General features: G+C 42.9%; 1 protein-coding gene across 2 annotated transcripts in view; it reads left to right on the top strand.

Moving 5' to 3' along the window:
• The window catches only part of DUSP22 (dual specificity phosphatase 22), a 95,332-nt gene that overhangs the window by 32,132 nt on the left and 49,269 nt on the right, over window positions 1–13,931 (top strand). Inside the window, exons 2-3 of one of the 2 annotated variants that reach the window (XM_073678694.1) lie at window positions 1,895–1,928; window positions 11,152–11,234. In XM_073678694.1, coding sequence (XP_073534795.1) covers window positions 1,895–1,928; window positions 11,152–11,234 — 117 coding nt within the window. The remainder of the gene's footprint in view (window positions 1–1,894; window positions 1,929–11,151; window positions 11,235–13,931) is intronic. The other variant, XM_073678695.1, reaches the window with a different exon arrangement.

Raw genomic sequence — 13,931 nt, 5'->3', positions numbered from 1 at the left:
CAGCTGTCTGCCTAGCCTTTGCTGTTTGTTAAAATAGGGGGGACCCCACATCATTTTGTTGGTGGGTCCCCCATTTTAATAACCAGTAAAGGCTAAGTATATATCTGTGAGATGATATTCATAGCCTGGGAAGCTCTATGGGCATCACCCCCTTCCCAGTCTATAAACATCTATCCACTTTCCCTCAGTAGGTTAATAAAAATTTGGGGGACCCCACACTATTCTTTTTCTTCTACCTATATATCTATTATATTCTGCTGCTTCACTCTGTGAATTTACTGTACAGGACTGATGAAATTTTGGGTTTTCTATGAGATGGATGCCTAAAAATCTGACGCCACTCGCATGGTCCTTGTCCCGTGCAATGTTTTTTCTCGCATCCATTCACTTGCATTGGCAAGTCTCATCCAATATATGCGGCCACTCGCAGGATGCTGCTATTTTTTTTTTTTTACTCAGTCCGATCCGAGCCGGGAATCATAGAATAAAAGTAGTCAGAGAGCAATCCGATTTTTTTTTTTTATTATTGGATTGCACTCGTCCATTTTTCTTGCAGATGAGTATGAGCCCTAAGAGTAATTATTGCAGTTATTAAAAGATGTATTGCACCTTAGTCTTGATCAATGGGGATCCCAGCAGTCAAAAGCTCACTAAAATCTACATAAAATAAATTACAGTAAATTGCATTACTTATTTACTGTGTTATAGTCCAGTACTGCATTTAAAATTGCTAGTTTTAGCTAGCAAATCACATAACCCTACTGGTTCATTGTCTTTATATAGTGTCTTTTGATTTGCTTTCATAGTCTTTAAACTAATCAATGAAGTGTGATCCGATGAAGGGGAAAAAAATTACTGCGTCACCTATGACTTCAGTCTGTTTGCAGACAGTATTTGTCACAACAACAAGCTGAATTGTGAATACTGCTCCGGACTGTGAAACAGGCTTCATCTCCGGTCCAGTACAAGCAAAATAACTACATTTCTTATTAAACTCTAATATCATTTCTTATTTCTTCCAGTGCTTTAGTGTAGAATTGTGTCTGACTTGTAAATATGCCTTGCTCTCATTCTTTTTATGTATGTGTGTAACTTTCCATTCTACTGCTTTTATGTGATGTTTTAGAATTTCACAATGAAATTACTGACCCACTTTTGTTTTTCTGTATGATTTCATACATATGTGAAAGTGGTGGCTTGGTTTTCAGCATATTTTCAAGTTTACAAGGAACTATAGCTTGACAATAAGCGGAAAACTTTTTACATAAAACTATTCAGCACTTCTATATGCGGAGGCAGATAGTAGCACAAAGTGTTAAATGGGTTTTCCTACAACTAAATATTTAATTTCTCTGTTGGATCACACAAACTATTTTGCAAATGAAATCATAAAAAATGCTCCTGTATCTAGACCTACTGGGTCCTTTTAAATTACCCTCCCTATTCATTAAATGTGTCCACTACCAGTGGCCACATATGGCCCGTAGCCTAGTCCTACCTACTGGATCAGTGGTACCCAACCTTTCTTACCATGGCAGCCATATGCACCACATCCTCCATCCCCCATCATAGTGTCACGCAGAAACCCCCATTACCAGTAGAATGACAGCCAGAGCCCAAAGACTGGCCTCTTGGACTTGTCATTTGAGACGCACAGTTTGTGGCCGGCTTTTCAAAGTTTGCCTTCTCTGGAATGACTCAGGTTTTCATGATAAATCTCACTGTGTCTGATTCAGCACGAATCTTCTCAGGTGCCCTTGGAGGTTATTGTGATCCAGCAAGACATGTCATTTTCAATTGTATGATAATCCTTTGATATTACTTATCTTCTTATATATCAAGTCTTGTCATTTTTCCTTGGTGTACTGGATTAATTTGCTTTTATTTTCAACAGATTCTTCCTGGGTTGTTCATTGGTAATTTTAAAGGTATGTTAACATTTTATCTGTTATCGTGTGAGTAGTATATATCCATTCCTAAATATTATATAGGACCTCACTCCTGTTTTTAGAAATAATATTGTAGACACCCAATGGGCTATCTCAGATAAACTTCAAAATTACATCAGGAAAGCCTATACAGTTTAAAGCACCACTCCAATGTTGGTGGCTCCCTGACTTTGATGTTGGCTCGCACGCTGAGCCTGTATCTTTTCCTGTATATGATGGCTGATTTAATCAGCCATCATGTGCCTCTAACAGCCGTGGGTAGAGCTCTGCCTGTGGCTGTTAACCTGTTAAATCTCACTGTCAATCTCTGACAATGGCATTTAACATGCATTGGCAGGAGAGCACTTCTTTGCTCACTCCCATCGGTGTGCCGTGGCATGATCGCGTGGCGCCAATGGACTGTCATGACAGCTGGGGGTCTGCTGGAAACCGCCGTGCCTGTCATTGCAGTCCTACTGTAGAAGCCAGTGTTTTGCTGGCGTTCATAGGAGATCATGGTTTTTCTCTATATCCAGCAGTGCTGATCATAATGCCATGTATAGCACAAGTGATCAGATGATTGCAGCTTCAGGTACACTAAGGAGACTATGAAATACAGTAAAAGTATACACATATTTGGTATTGTTGCGTTTGTAAAATTCCGATCTATCAAACTATAAAAGAAATTAATCTGGTAAATGGCGTAATGAAAAAAAAAAATCGAAAAAACAGAATTACTTTTTTTTAGCCGCTGCAGCATTGCAATAAAATGCAGTAAGAAAACATTGTATCTAGCCCAAAATGGTATCAGTAAAAATGTCAGCTCAGGGTGCAAAAAGTAAGCCCTCACAGAGCCCCATATCCTGAAACTTGAAAACGTTACTGGTCTCAGAAAATAGCGACACAAGAACGTTGTGTTGTTTATATTTAAGTGGTGAAAAAAATTTTGGAATATCGTAAAAAAGAAAAAAAAAATCAGCTAAAACTACTAATGCATTTTTGGGATCTGTGTACTTGTACTGTCATATTGCCAGGTCAGTTTTACTATATAGTGAACTAGTAAGTACCACTAGTGAATAGTGGTAAATAAAATAAAATTGTGAAATTGCACTTTTTTTGCAATATCTATGCACCTGTAAATTTTTCCAGTTTTCCAGAACATTATATGGTAAAATCAATGGGGTCATTCAAAAGTACAACTTGTCCTGCACAAAACAAGCCCTCATATTGCCATTTTGATAGAAAAATAAAAAAGTTATGGCTCTTGGAAGAAGGGGTGGAGAACATGGAAAAAATGGAAACTGGCCACAGCGCGATGGGGTTAAAGGGTTATGATGGAGCCGGATGCTTTTTCTCTGACTTCTATGGGAACAGTGACATTTTGAATCATCAGAGAGGTCTTGGCCTCTTATTCTCCTGGCAGTGGGACCTGTACCTATCAAGCATTTTTATGCCTGACAAATGTTTTTCTTGAACAGTTTTTAAAGAATCTCACTGCTCACAGTGACACATTAAGAGGGAGTACTTATATATTGGATGTAATAAACAGTTGAGAGTAATTTTACATTTTTGAGGCTTATCATATTAGAAAGAAATGTAAGTTACATTTTTGTGACTCGCTCTGTGGAGATATAAAGCTGTTAACATGTGATCTAATACTGTATTTAACTTGAATGTGTTTTTTTATGATTTTGCCAGGCAGATGTTTTCACGCCTTATTATGTAATGTTACCTAATATACCCACCAAATTGGCTTTCTATGAGTCATGATGAGCCATGTATTGCTCAGGCCACTAACGGCTGAGGGTCTTCAGAGGTGCCGTGCCCTTGGCTGTTACTTTATAAAGTGCCACTTACTGATTTTTTTCATTACGCAAATTTAGGTGAAACAAGAAGCGTTGCTGAACAGTGCAAGACTTGTCTGTTCTCTTATTCCTTTAATTTTTATTTTTTTTGTTATAAGCAATTAATAATTTCTCTTTTCTTTTTCCACAATGGAGTCATATAAAGGGGTGGAAAAATGATGGTGTTAACGTTAGGCCTCTATTCAGTTTTTCCTACTTAAAGGGAATCTGTCACCAGTTTTTTGAGAGCCGCATAATGTAGAAACCGAGACCCTGATTCCAGTGATGTATCACTTACTGGGCTGCTAGTTGTCATTTTGATAAAATCACTATTATCTGTTACAGATTTAGCAGTTCTCTGAATGCTGAACTCTATATAACCCGCCCACACCACCAATGATTGGCAGCTTTCTGTGTACACGGTCTATGGACATAAAAATGCCTATCGGTGGAGGGGCAGGGTTGTATAGTACTCATGAATATGGAGCACTACATGACTACAAAAATAGTGATTTTTACCCAAACCACACAAAGCAGACTAAGTAAGTGACGCATCTCAAATGGATGCAATCAATGTGCTATATTAAAAACTAACACCGGAAAGACGCAAATACATTTCCGTGCAGAAAGATGAGAACTGGTGTCTCCCAATTCTTTGCAGGCCGTAAAAATCCTTTGGCGGGCCGCATGCTGTACTAGCCTGGTCTATAGATTTTTTTTAATACATTTAAATAGGTCCACATTGGAATATTTTTGGTCTGACATATTCCTTTTGATTGCTTTGATTTATATTTCTAATAGCTACAGTGCATTGTGAATGTATTTGGCCCCCTTGAACTTTTCTACCTTTTGCCACATTTCTGGCTTCAACCATAGATATAAAATTCTAATTTTTTTGGGAAGAATCAACAACAAGTGGGACACAATCGTGAAGTGGAACGAAATTTATTGGATATTTTAAACTTTTTTAAAAAAAATAAAAACTGAAAAGTGGGGCGTTCAATATTATTCGGCCCCTTTACTTTCAGTGCAGCAAACTCACTCCAGAAGTTCAGTGAGGATCTCTGAATGATCCAGTGTTGTCCTAAATGACTGATAATGATAGGAGAATCCACCTGTGTGTAATCAAGTCTCCGTATAAATGCACCTGCTCTGTGATAGTCTCAGGGTTCTGTTTCAAGTGCAGAGAGCATCATGAAGACCAAGGAACACACCAGGCAGGTCCGAGAAACTGTTGTGGCGAAGTTTAAAGCCAGATTTGGATACAAAAAGATTTCCCAAGTTTAAAACATCTCAAGGAGCACTGTGCAAGCGATCATATTGAAATGGAAAGAGAATCAGACCACTGCAAATCTACCAATACCCGCCCGTCCCTCTAAACTTTCATCTCGAACAAGGAGAAGACTGATCAGAGATGCAGCCAAAAGGCCCATGATCACTCTGGATGAACTGCAGAGATCTACAGCTGAGGTGGGAGAGTCTGTCCATAGGACAACAATCAGTCGTACACTGCACAAATCTGGCCTTTATGGAAGAGTGGCAAGAAGAAAGCCATTTCTCAAAGATATCCATAAAAAGTCTTGTTTGAAGTTTGCCACAAGCCACCTGAGAGACACACCAAACATGTGGAATAAGGTGCTCTGGTCAGATGAAACCAAAATCAAACTTTTTGGCCACAATGCAAAGCGATATGTTTGGCGTAAAAGCAACACAGCTCATCACCCTCAAAACACCATCCCCACTGTCAAACATGGTGGTGGCAGCATCATGGTTTGGGCCTGCTTTTCTTCAGCAAGGACAGGGAAGATGGTTAAAATTGATGGGAAGATGGACGGAGCCAAATACAGGACCATTCTGGAAGAAAACCTGTTGGAGTCTGCAAAAGACCTGAGACTGGGATGGAGATTTATCTTCCAACAAGACAATGATCCCAAACATAAAGCAAAATCTACAATGGAATGGTTCAAAAATAAACGTATCCAGGTGTTAGAATGGCCAAGTCAAAGTCCAGACCTGAATCCAATCGAGAATCTGTGGAAAGAGCTGAAAACTGCTGTTCACAAACACCCTCCATCCAACCTCAATGAGCTCGAGCTGTTTTGCAAGGAAGAATGGGCAAGAATTTCAGCCTCTCGATGTGCAAAACTGATAGAGACATACCCCAAGCGACCTGTAGCTGTAATCGCAGCAAAAGGTGGCGCTATAAAGTATTAACTCAAGGGGGCCGAATAATATTGCAGACCCCTCTTTTCAGTTTTAAATTTTTTAAAAAAGTTTAAAAAAATTTGAATTTTATATCTTTATGTTTGAAGCCAGAAATGTGGCAAAAGGTAGAAAAGTTCAAGGGGGCCAAATACTTTCACAATGCACTGTATATTCCATACGTGAAGATAGACCAGGATGCAGTAATATTTAGCAAAGCTCTTCCTCTTGTAGCTTTGAGCCCAGGAGTGTAGGGTAAATGTAGTCGTTAATTTCACCTATCATCATCTGCCTGTTAAAGCCTGTCCGTGCAACTGGAAGATTCATCTTCCCATATACATTTTCTACTGGCACAAGCAACATCTCATTAGACATTTTGTAAGGCTCCTGGCTATAATAACTATCCTCATGTATGTTCAACTTATTTGCTTTCACCCTGTTCTGTGTGCTATAATGGCAGCAGAGCTATGTTGTTAATCTCCCTAATGGATACCATTTCTGACCCTGAGCACTGACGTTACTGCTCTAATAATAATTATTTACATGCTGCTCTCTCTGCTTGGTTTTGGAAATCTATAGGAACGCCAACAATAGGGCACTATTATGTAGTTAAAATACACTGCTCAAAAAAATAAAGGGAACACTTAAACAACAGAATATAACTCCCGAGTAAATCAAACTTCTGTGAAATCAAACTGTCCACTTAGGAAGCAACACTGATTGACAATCAATTTCACATGCTGTTGTGCAAATGGAATAGACAATAGATGGAAATTATTGGCAATTATCCAGACACCCTCAATAAAGGAGTGGTTCAGCAGGTGGGGACCACAGACCACATCTCAGTACCAATGCTTTCTGGCTGATGTTTTGGTCACTTTTGAATGTTGGTTGTGCTTTCACACTCGTGGTAGCATGAGACGGACTCTACAACCCACAGAAGTTACTCAGTTAGTGCAGCTCATCCAGGATGGCACATCAATGCAAGCTGTGGCAAGAAGGTTTGCTGTGTCTGTCCGCGTAGTGTCCAGAGGCTGGAGGCGCTACCAGGAGATGGGCCAGTACACCAGGAGATGTGTAGGGGGCTGTAGGAGGGCAACAACCCAGCAGCAGGACCGCTACCTCCGCCTTTGTGCAAGGAGCAACAGGAGGAGCACTGCCAGAGCCCTGCAAAATGACCAGCTGGCCAGAAATGTGCATGTGTCTGCACAATTGGTTAGAAACCGACTCCATAAGGGTGGTATGAGGGCCCGACGTCCACAGATGGGGGTTGTGCTCACAGCCCAACACCGTGCAGGACGCTTGGCATTTGCCACAGAACACCAGGATTGGCAAAGTCGCCACTGGCGCCTGTGCTCTTCACAGATGAAAGCAGGTTCACACTGAGCACATGTGACAGACGTGACAGAGTCTGGAGACACCGTGGAGAGCGATCTGCTGCCTGCAACATCCTTCAGCATGACCGGTTTGGCAGTGGGTCAGTAGTGGTGGGGGGTGGCATTTCTTTGGGGGGCTGCACAGTCCTCCATGTGCTCGCCAGAGGTAGCCTGACTGCCATTAGGTACCGAGATGAGATCCTCAGACCCCTTGTGAGACCAAATGCTGGTGCGGTTGGCCCTGGGTTCCTCCTAATGCAGGACAATGCCAGACCTCATGTGGTTGGAGTGTGTCAGCAGTTCCTGCAAGATGAAGGCATTGAAGCTATGAACTGGCCTGCCCGTTCCCCAGATCTGAATCCGATTGAGCACATCTGGGACATCATGTCTCCCTCCATCCACCAACGTCAAGTTGCACCACAGGACTGTCCAGGAGTTGGCGGATGCTTTAGTCCAGGTCTGGGAGGAGATCCCACAGGAGACCATCCGCAACCTCATCAGGAGCATGCCCAGGAGTTGTAGGGAGGTCATACAGGCACGTGGAGGCCACACACAATACGGAGACTCATTTTGACTTGTTTTAAGGGCATTACATCAAAGTTGGATCAGCCTGTAGTGTGTTTTTCCACTTTAATTTTGGGGGTGACTCCAAATCCAGGCCTCCATTGGTTAATAAATTTGATTTCCATTGATGATTTTTGTGTGATTTTGTTGTCCGCTCATTCAACTTTGTACAGAGCAAAGTATTCAATGAGAATATTTCATTCTTTCAGATCTTGGATATCTTATTTGAGTGTTCCCTTTATTTTTTTGAGCAGTGTATGTAGAAATGTTACATGCTTATTTGGAATACAGCCGTTTCACCCCCAAACCATCATAAGCATGCCACCACACCCCTGGAACAAGGAATCAGGTTTGTTTGTTTGTTTTTAAAATGGATTGAAGGTAATTGTCAGTAGGATCAACCTCCCAAACTGCATACCTGGGCATACAGGTCTTTGAAATGTAAATCCATCGAGACCTTTACATTTTCTCCCTGTTTCTATATTTCCCAATTAATAAACATTTTATTTCATATGCAAATGAGGCGATAAGTCCTCTGGGCATGTCATAGCACTGAACTAGCATTTGCCTCCTGATCTTGTTTTCTCGCCCAGTACCAACCCCTTTAGCTTGATCCATAACTTTTCTCGGCTATCTTGATGAGGGCGTGGTGGAGTCAGACGCTCCTGATTTATAAAGAAGTGCACGTCTCTTGTTTGATGAGTGGCGTTTACACCAGAAATCTTACTCCTGACTGGAATTAAGGCCCCGTCACACTTAGCGACGCTGCAACGATCCCGACAACGATACGACCTGTCAGGGATCGTTGCTGCGTCGCTATGTGGTCGCTGGTGAGCTGTCAAACAGGCTCACCAACGATCAGGGGAGCAGCGACATCGTGGAAAGAATCTTTCCACGATGTCCTGCTCCTGTTTACCAGCCTGCTGAAGCAGGAGCAGGCTGGTAACCTTGATAAACATCGGGTTACTAGGGGCACACGCGCTCCTAGTAACCCGCTGTTTATCATGGTTACCACTCTGCTACGGTGAGCGAGAGGTTACCACTCACTTTAGCAGGCTCATAACCATGATAAACTGCGGGTTACTAAGTGCGCGTGTGCCCCTAGTAACTCGATGTTTATCATGGTTACCAGCCTGATCGCTGCTCCCGCTGGTCACACACTGTGATGTGTGCTGACCAGCTGGAGGACAACGACCAAAAAAAGGTCCAGGACATTCTGCAGCGATCAGCGACCTCACCGCAGGGGCCTGATCGCTGCAAAGTGTCACACATAGCGACATCGCTGGTGAGGTCGCTGTTGCGTCACCAAAACCGTGACACAACAGTGATCTCACTAGCGATCTCGCTATGTGAGATGGGGGCTTTAGAGGAGCTGTGTTGTCACACCCTTGCCGCGCCTCCCTCTCATCCCATCTCCTCCTATTTTGGGGTGTGACAGAGGTACGCACATGAGATAAACTGTCCTGAAAATGCCAAAAGCAGCAAAATTGAAGCACAACTCAAAGTTACGCTCAATTTTTGTCATTACAAAGCTTTTATAACACCTTTTTTGGCGTAAAAGTTTTGATGAATCAAGCCCAATGTGCCTAACTGTGGATTGGTAGCATCCAAACTCTTTTGAGAAGGTTTTGTAACTTTTACCACCATGATGAGCATCAACAATTTCTGAGGTCCTCAGAAATCACCTTTGTTCATGCCATTATACGCTTCCACAGACGTGTTGTGTAAATTATACTTTGATAAATGCTTGTGCTTTAAATTGCCACTCACACCTGATTGTCATCCCATTGATTGAAAACGCCAAACTTTCATTTCAAATTCAGATTATGATTAGCAGATTAAGGTTAACTATTGGATCATTTTCCTCCTACAATGTCTAATAATTTTGACTCTTTTGTTTTATATTGTTTTCTTTATGAACCTTCGGGCCTTGTGTGAAAATCTGATGTAGTTCTGGGTCAAATTTATGCAGTATTATGGAAAATTGAATAGTTCACATTTTTCAAGCACCACTGTATATAAAAAGGTTGCCTCCCCTAAGTCATTACCACCACTCTTGCACTGTCATTGTGACATCTTAACTTTAATATGTATAAAAAAATTGTTACCTCAAATGACTGGTGAGAAATGATGAACTGTTTGCATTGATGATTCAGTCTGTTTTCAATATTGGTGGTAATACACTTGTTGTATGAGGCACTTCAACGTGATGCAAGTCCCAGCTGGTCCCTTTATCTAGAACCAAAGGAAGAATCCAACTACTAATATAAATAGAACAGAATCTACTTTTTGACAATTTAAAAATACACATGGCGGTTTAGGTCCCGTTTTACTGCGTCTTGACATGATAAAGGGCTTTCAGGCCAGAAACCTTGCTCTTGTATTACACTGGAATACTCATTAATCCTTATATATTTTTGCATAGGCAAAAACGTGTGTCTTGTCATTCTTGTATTCGTTGTTTTAGTCTCTCTGTTTTCAGTCGTGATCTGCAGAACATATGATAATGACAACTGAGTAAAGGAGATGTTTGGATTTGAAACAAAAAATCCCAATTGTAGACAGTATGATAAAATAACCAATAATTTCTGGTTAAATCTACCACCTCTGTCTTCACTTTGCTTGTCCTACAGTGATGACGTAACATGCCCTATATATAAGCATCCCCATAAGGCTAGTGGTGGGCTGCTTTGGTCACATGCTTATAAGGCATTCATCTTATCCTGCAGTGATGACATAACATGCCGTATATGTAAGCATCACCACGGAGGCTAGTAGTTGGCTATTCAGGTCACATGAATATACAGCATAGCATCTTGATCAGCAGTGATGATGTAACATGCCGTATATGTAAGCATCACCACGGAGGCTAGTAGTTGGCTATTCAGGTCACATGAATCTATGGTATCTCATTGTGTCAGCAAAGTACACAAAGTCCATCATTACATTACTACCCCTTTAGCAATACGGATTGTTTTGTCTTATGTAAGTGTTACTTTCAATTTTGCCAAAATAGGAATGCCAGTTGCAATTCATCTATAATAAATTCTGGGCAGAATGTTATCTATTTAATCAGAGTTCACTCTTTTGGGCTAACTAGGTCATTTCTGTAATCAAAGTCCCAATTTTAGAATATCCTGCTTGAGGTTTAGGCCTACAGCAATGATTTTGAAATCAAAAATATTTTTATTCTTTCTTTTGGCTGAAAGTGACTTTTTTTTCTGTCTCCTCTTTCAGATGCTCGAGATACTGAACAGCTACAGAAGAATAATATTACTCACATTTTGTCTATACATGACAGTGCCAGGCCTATGTTAGAGGTAAGCAGAACTGCCTTAGTTTTCGTCATGATTTATGACATCTTTCCATCTTGTGCACACCACAAGGAGAGACACCCCAATACACCTAACCAACACTATAAGGGCCTGGCTGCCCAGCACTATATAAGTGTACACCACAAGGAGAGACACCCCAATACACCTAACCAACACTATAAGGGCCTGGCTGCCCAGCACTATATAAGTGCACACCACAAGGAGAGACACCCCAATACACCTAACCAACACTATAAGGGCCTGGCTGCCCAGCACTATATAAGTGCACACCACAAGGAGAGACACCCCAATACATCTAACCAACACTATAAGGACCTGGCTGCCCAGCACTATATAAGTGCACACCACAAGGAGAGACACCCCAATGCACCTAACCAACACTATAAGGGCCTGGCTGCCCAGCACTATATAAGTGCACACCACAAGGAGAGACACCCCAATACACCTAACCAACACTATAAGGCCTGGCTGCACCCTGTTAAAGATGAAAATTGTGCAGCTAAGAAAGATGTATAAACTACATGTTGGTTGATACTTGGGCCAAAATATGCAAGCTCGCAACCCACATTAAAGGTCTCATTGTCTTGCGTAGTACCCACAATAAAGTTCAAAGCATTAACAGAAAAGGACATATAATTTAAAAACATGATAGAAAAAAGACAGCCGTGCTTACCAACAGCAAGACACAATATTAAATATACTGCAGGATGCCGCAGGCCCCCATGATGAAGGCTGGAAAGGATCAGGGCTTGCATGCGCTTGGTGTCTGCTACAGTCATATCAAATCTTCCAGAAATGACAAAACATACTAAGCCCCAATTTTTTTTTTTTTCAAAATGTTTTACACATTCTAAAAATCCAGGAGGTGGAGATGGGATAGTGCACCATGGTGGTTCAGTGGCTAGCATGGTGGCCTTATAGCACTGGGGTCCTGCAATATCATGGTGCTATATAAGAAAGCAAAATAAATGAATAAATTGGATTACAGGGCCGGCGTCAGCACCCGGCGTACCCGGGCAAGTGCCGGGGCCCTGGAAAATCAGAGGGGCCCAGCCGCCCACTCACTGTCGGGCCCGGGCCCACACACCCACCCGCCCACTCACTGTCGGGGCCGGGCCCACACACCCACCCGCCCACTCACTGTCGGGGCCGGGCCCACCCGCCCACTCACTGTCGGGGCCGGGCCCACACACCCACCCGCCCACTCACTGTCGGGGCCGGGCCCACACACCCACCCGCCCACTCACTGTCGGGGCCCTGGCCGCTTCCTCGGCACCTGTTCAGGGACGCAGGCGCTGCTTGATTGCCGGCACTTCCCCCAGACATGGCCGCGCGCTGTGCGGCTGTGTCTGCTAGTAATGACACGGCAGGGTCGACGGCACTGCACCTTTAATTGTGCTTGTGTGTCGCTCCTGCCGCGTCATTACTAGCAGACACAGCCGCACAGCGCGCGGCCATGTCTGGGGGAGTGCCGGCAATCAAACACCGTCGGAGCGGAGGTCCTGCACAGATGGGCGGGAGGGGCCCGGACCCGACCGCATGTGGGCCCCTCTGATGTTCCAGGGCCATGAAGTCTGTGACACGCCGGGGGCCCTGCACTGCCCCATACCCGAGGAGCTGCTGGACAGGACACTGGACCGGGGACAGGTGAGTGGGGCTTCCCCAATCCCCATATTAAAAATACTTGTAATGGGTCTGTGTGAGTGCATGTATGTGAATGTCAGTGTGTATGACTGTATATATATATTTGTCTGTTTTATCTATGTGTATGTCTGTATGTGTACATATGTCTGCGTACCGTGTGTGGGCGCACGCATATGTCTGCGTACCGTGTGGGCGCACGCATATGTCTGCGTACCGTGTGTGCGCACGCATATGTCTGCGTACCGTGTGTGCGCACGCATATGTCTGCGTACCGTGTGTGCGCACGCATATGTCTGCGTACCGTGTGTGCGCACGCATATGTCTGCGTACCGTGTGTGCGCACGCATATGTCTGCGTACCGTGTGTGCGCACGCATATATCTGCGTACCGTGTGTGCGCACGCATATGTCTGCGTACCGTGTGTGCGCGCGCATATGTCTGCGTATGTGAAGGATGAGGGGGCAGGCTGGGCCATGTGTAATAAATAAATAAATAAATATATATATATATTTATATATTTATTTCTCCGCCGTATCTGTGCATCATGAATCGTGTATGTGTTAAAAGGACCCACTGAGACTCTTTCGCCCGGGGCCCAGAAAAACCTGGAGCCGGCCCTGATTGGATAGAATACACATAATTTATTGTTCTTCAACTGTCTGAAAATTATAGTCCCAAAGGCTACATGATAACTTCAAGATCAAGGAAGAGGCGTTTATAATGCTAAGTGTTGCTTCTATTATAACTGTTCTCAAAATATTCAATTAAATGGAGTCTGTCAGCACAAAGTGACTATTCAAACCAAGTATAGGTGCTCGGTGCACCCTTTCTGGCTCTATAAAGCCAAAGCTGTCGGGAAAACAAGCAGGTGGGAAGGTGGCCATAAATGTTTTGCCACACCATGGGTGCACCGAGCACTTATATTTGGTTTGAACTGTCATTCTATGTTACAGACTCCCTTTAAGTAAAAAACAACTATTTTGGCAGACAATCCCTTTATTCTCTTTATAGCTCCTTAAACTTCCAATGTACATTTAG

This window comes from Phyllobates terribilis, unplaced genomic scaffold (genome assembly GCF_046119375.1).
Source record: "Phyllobates terribilis strain yellow unplaced genomic scaffold, ASM4611937v1 Scaffold_4__5_contigs__length_816908805, whole genome shotgun sequence".
Taxonomy (NCBI): domain Eukaryota; kingdom Metazoa; phylum Chordata; class Amphibia; order Anura; family Dendrobatidae; genus Phyllobates; species Phyllobates terribilis.
Note: the sequence above shows the minus strand (reverse complement) of the source record. Positions and strands in the feature narration are given on the sequence as shown.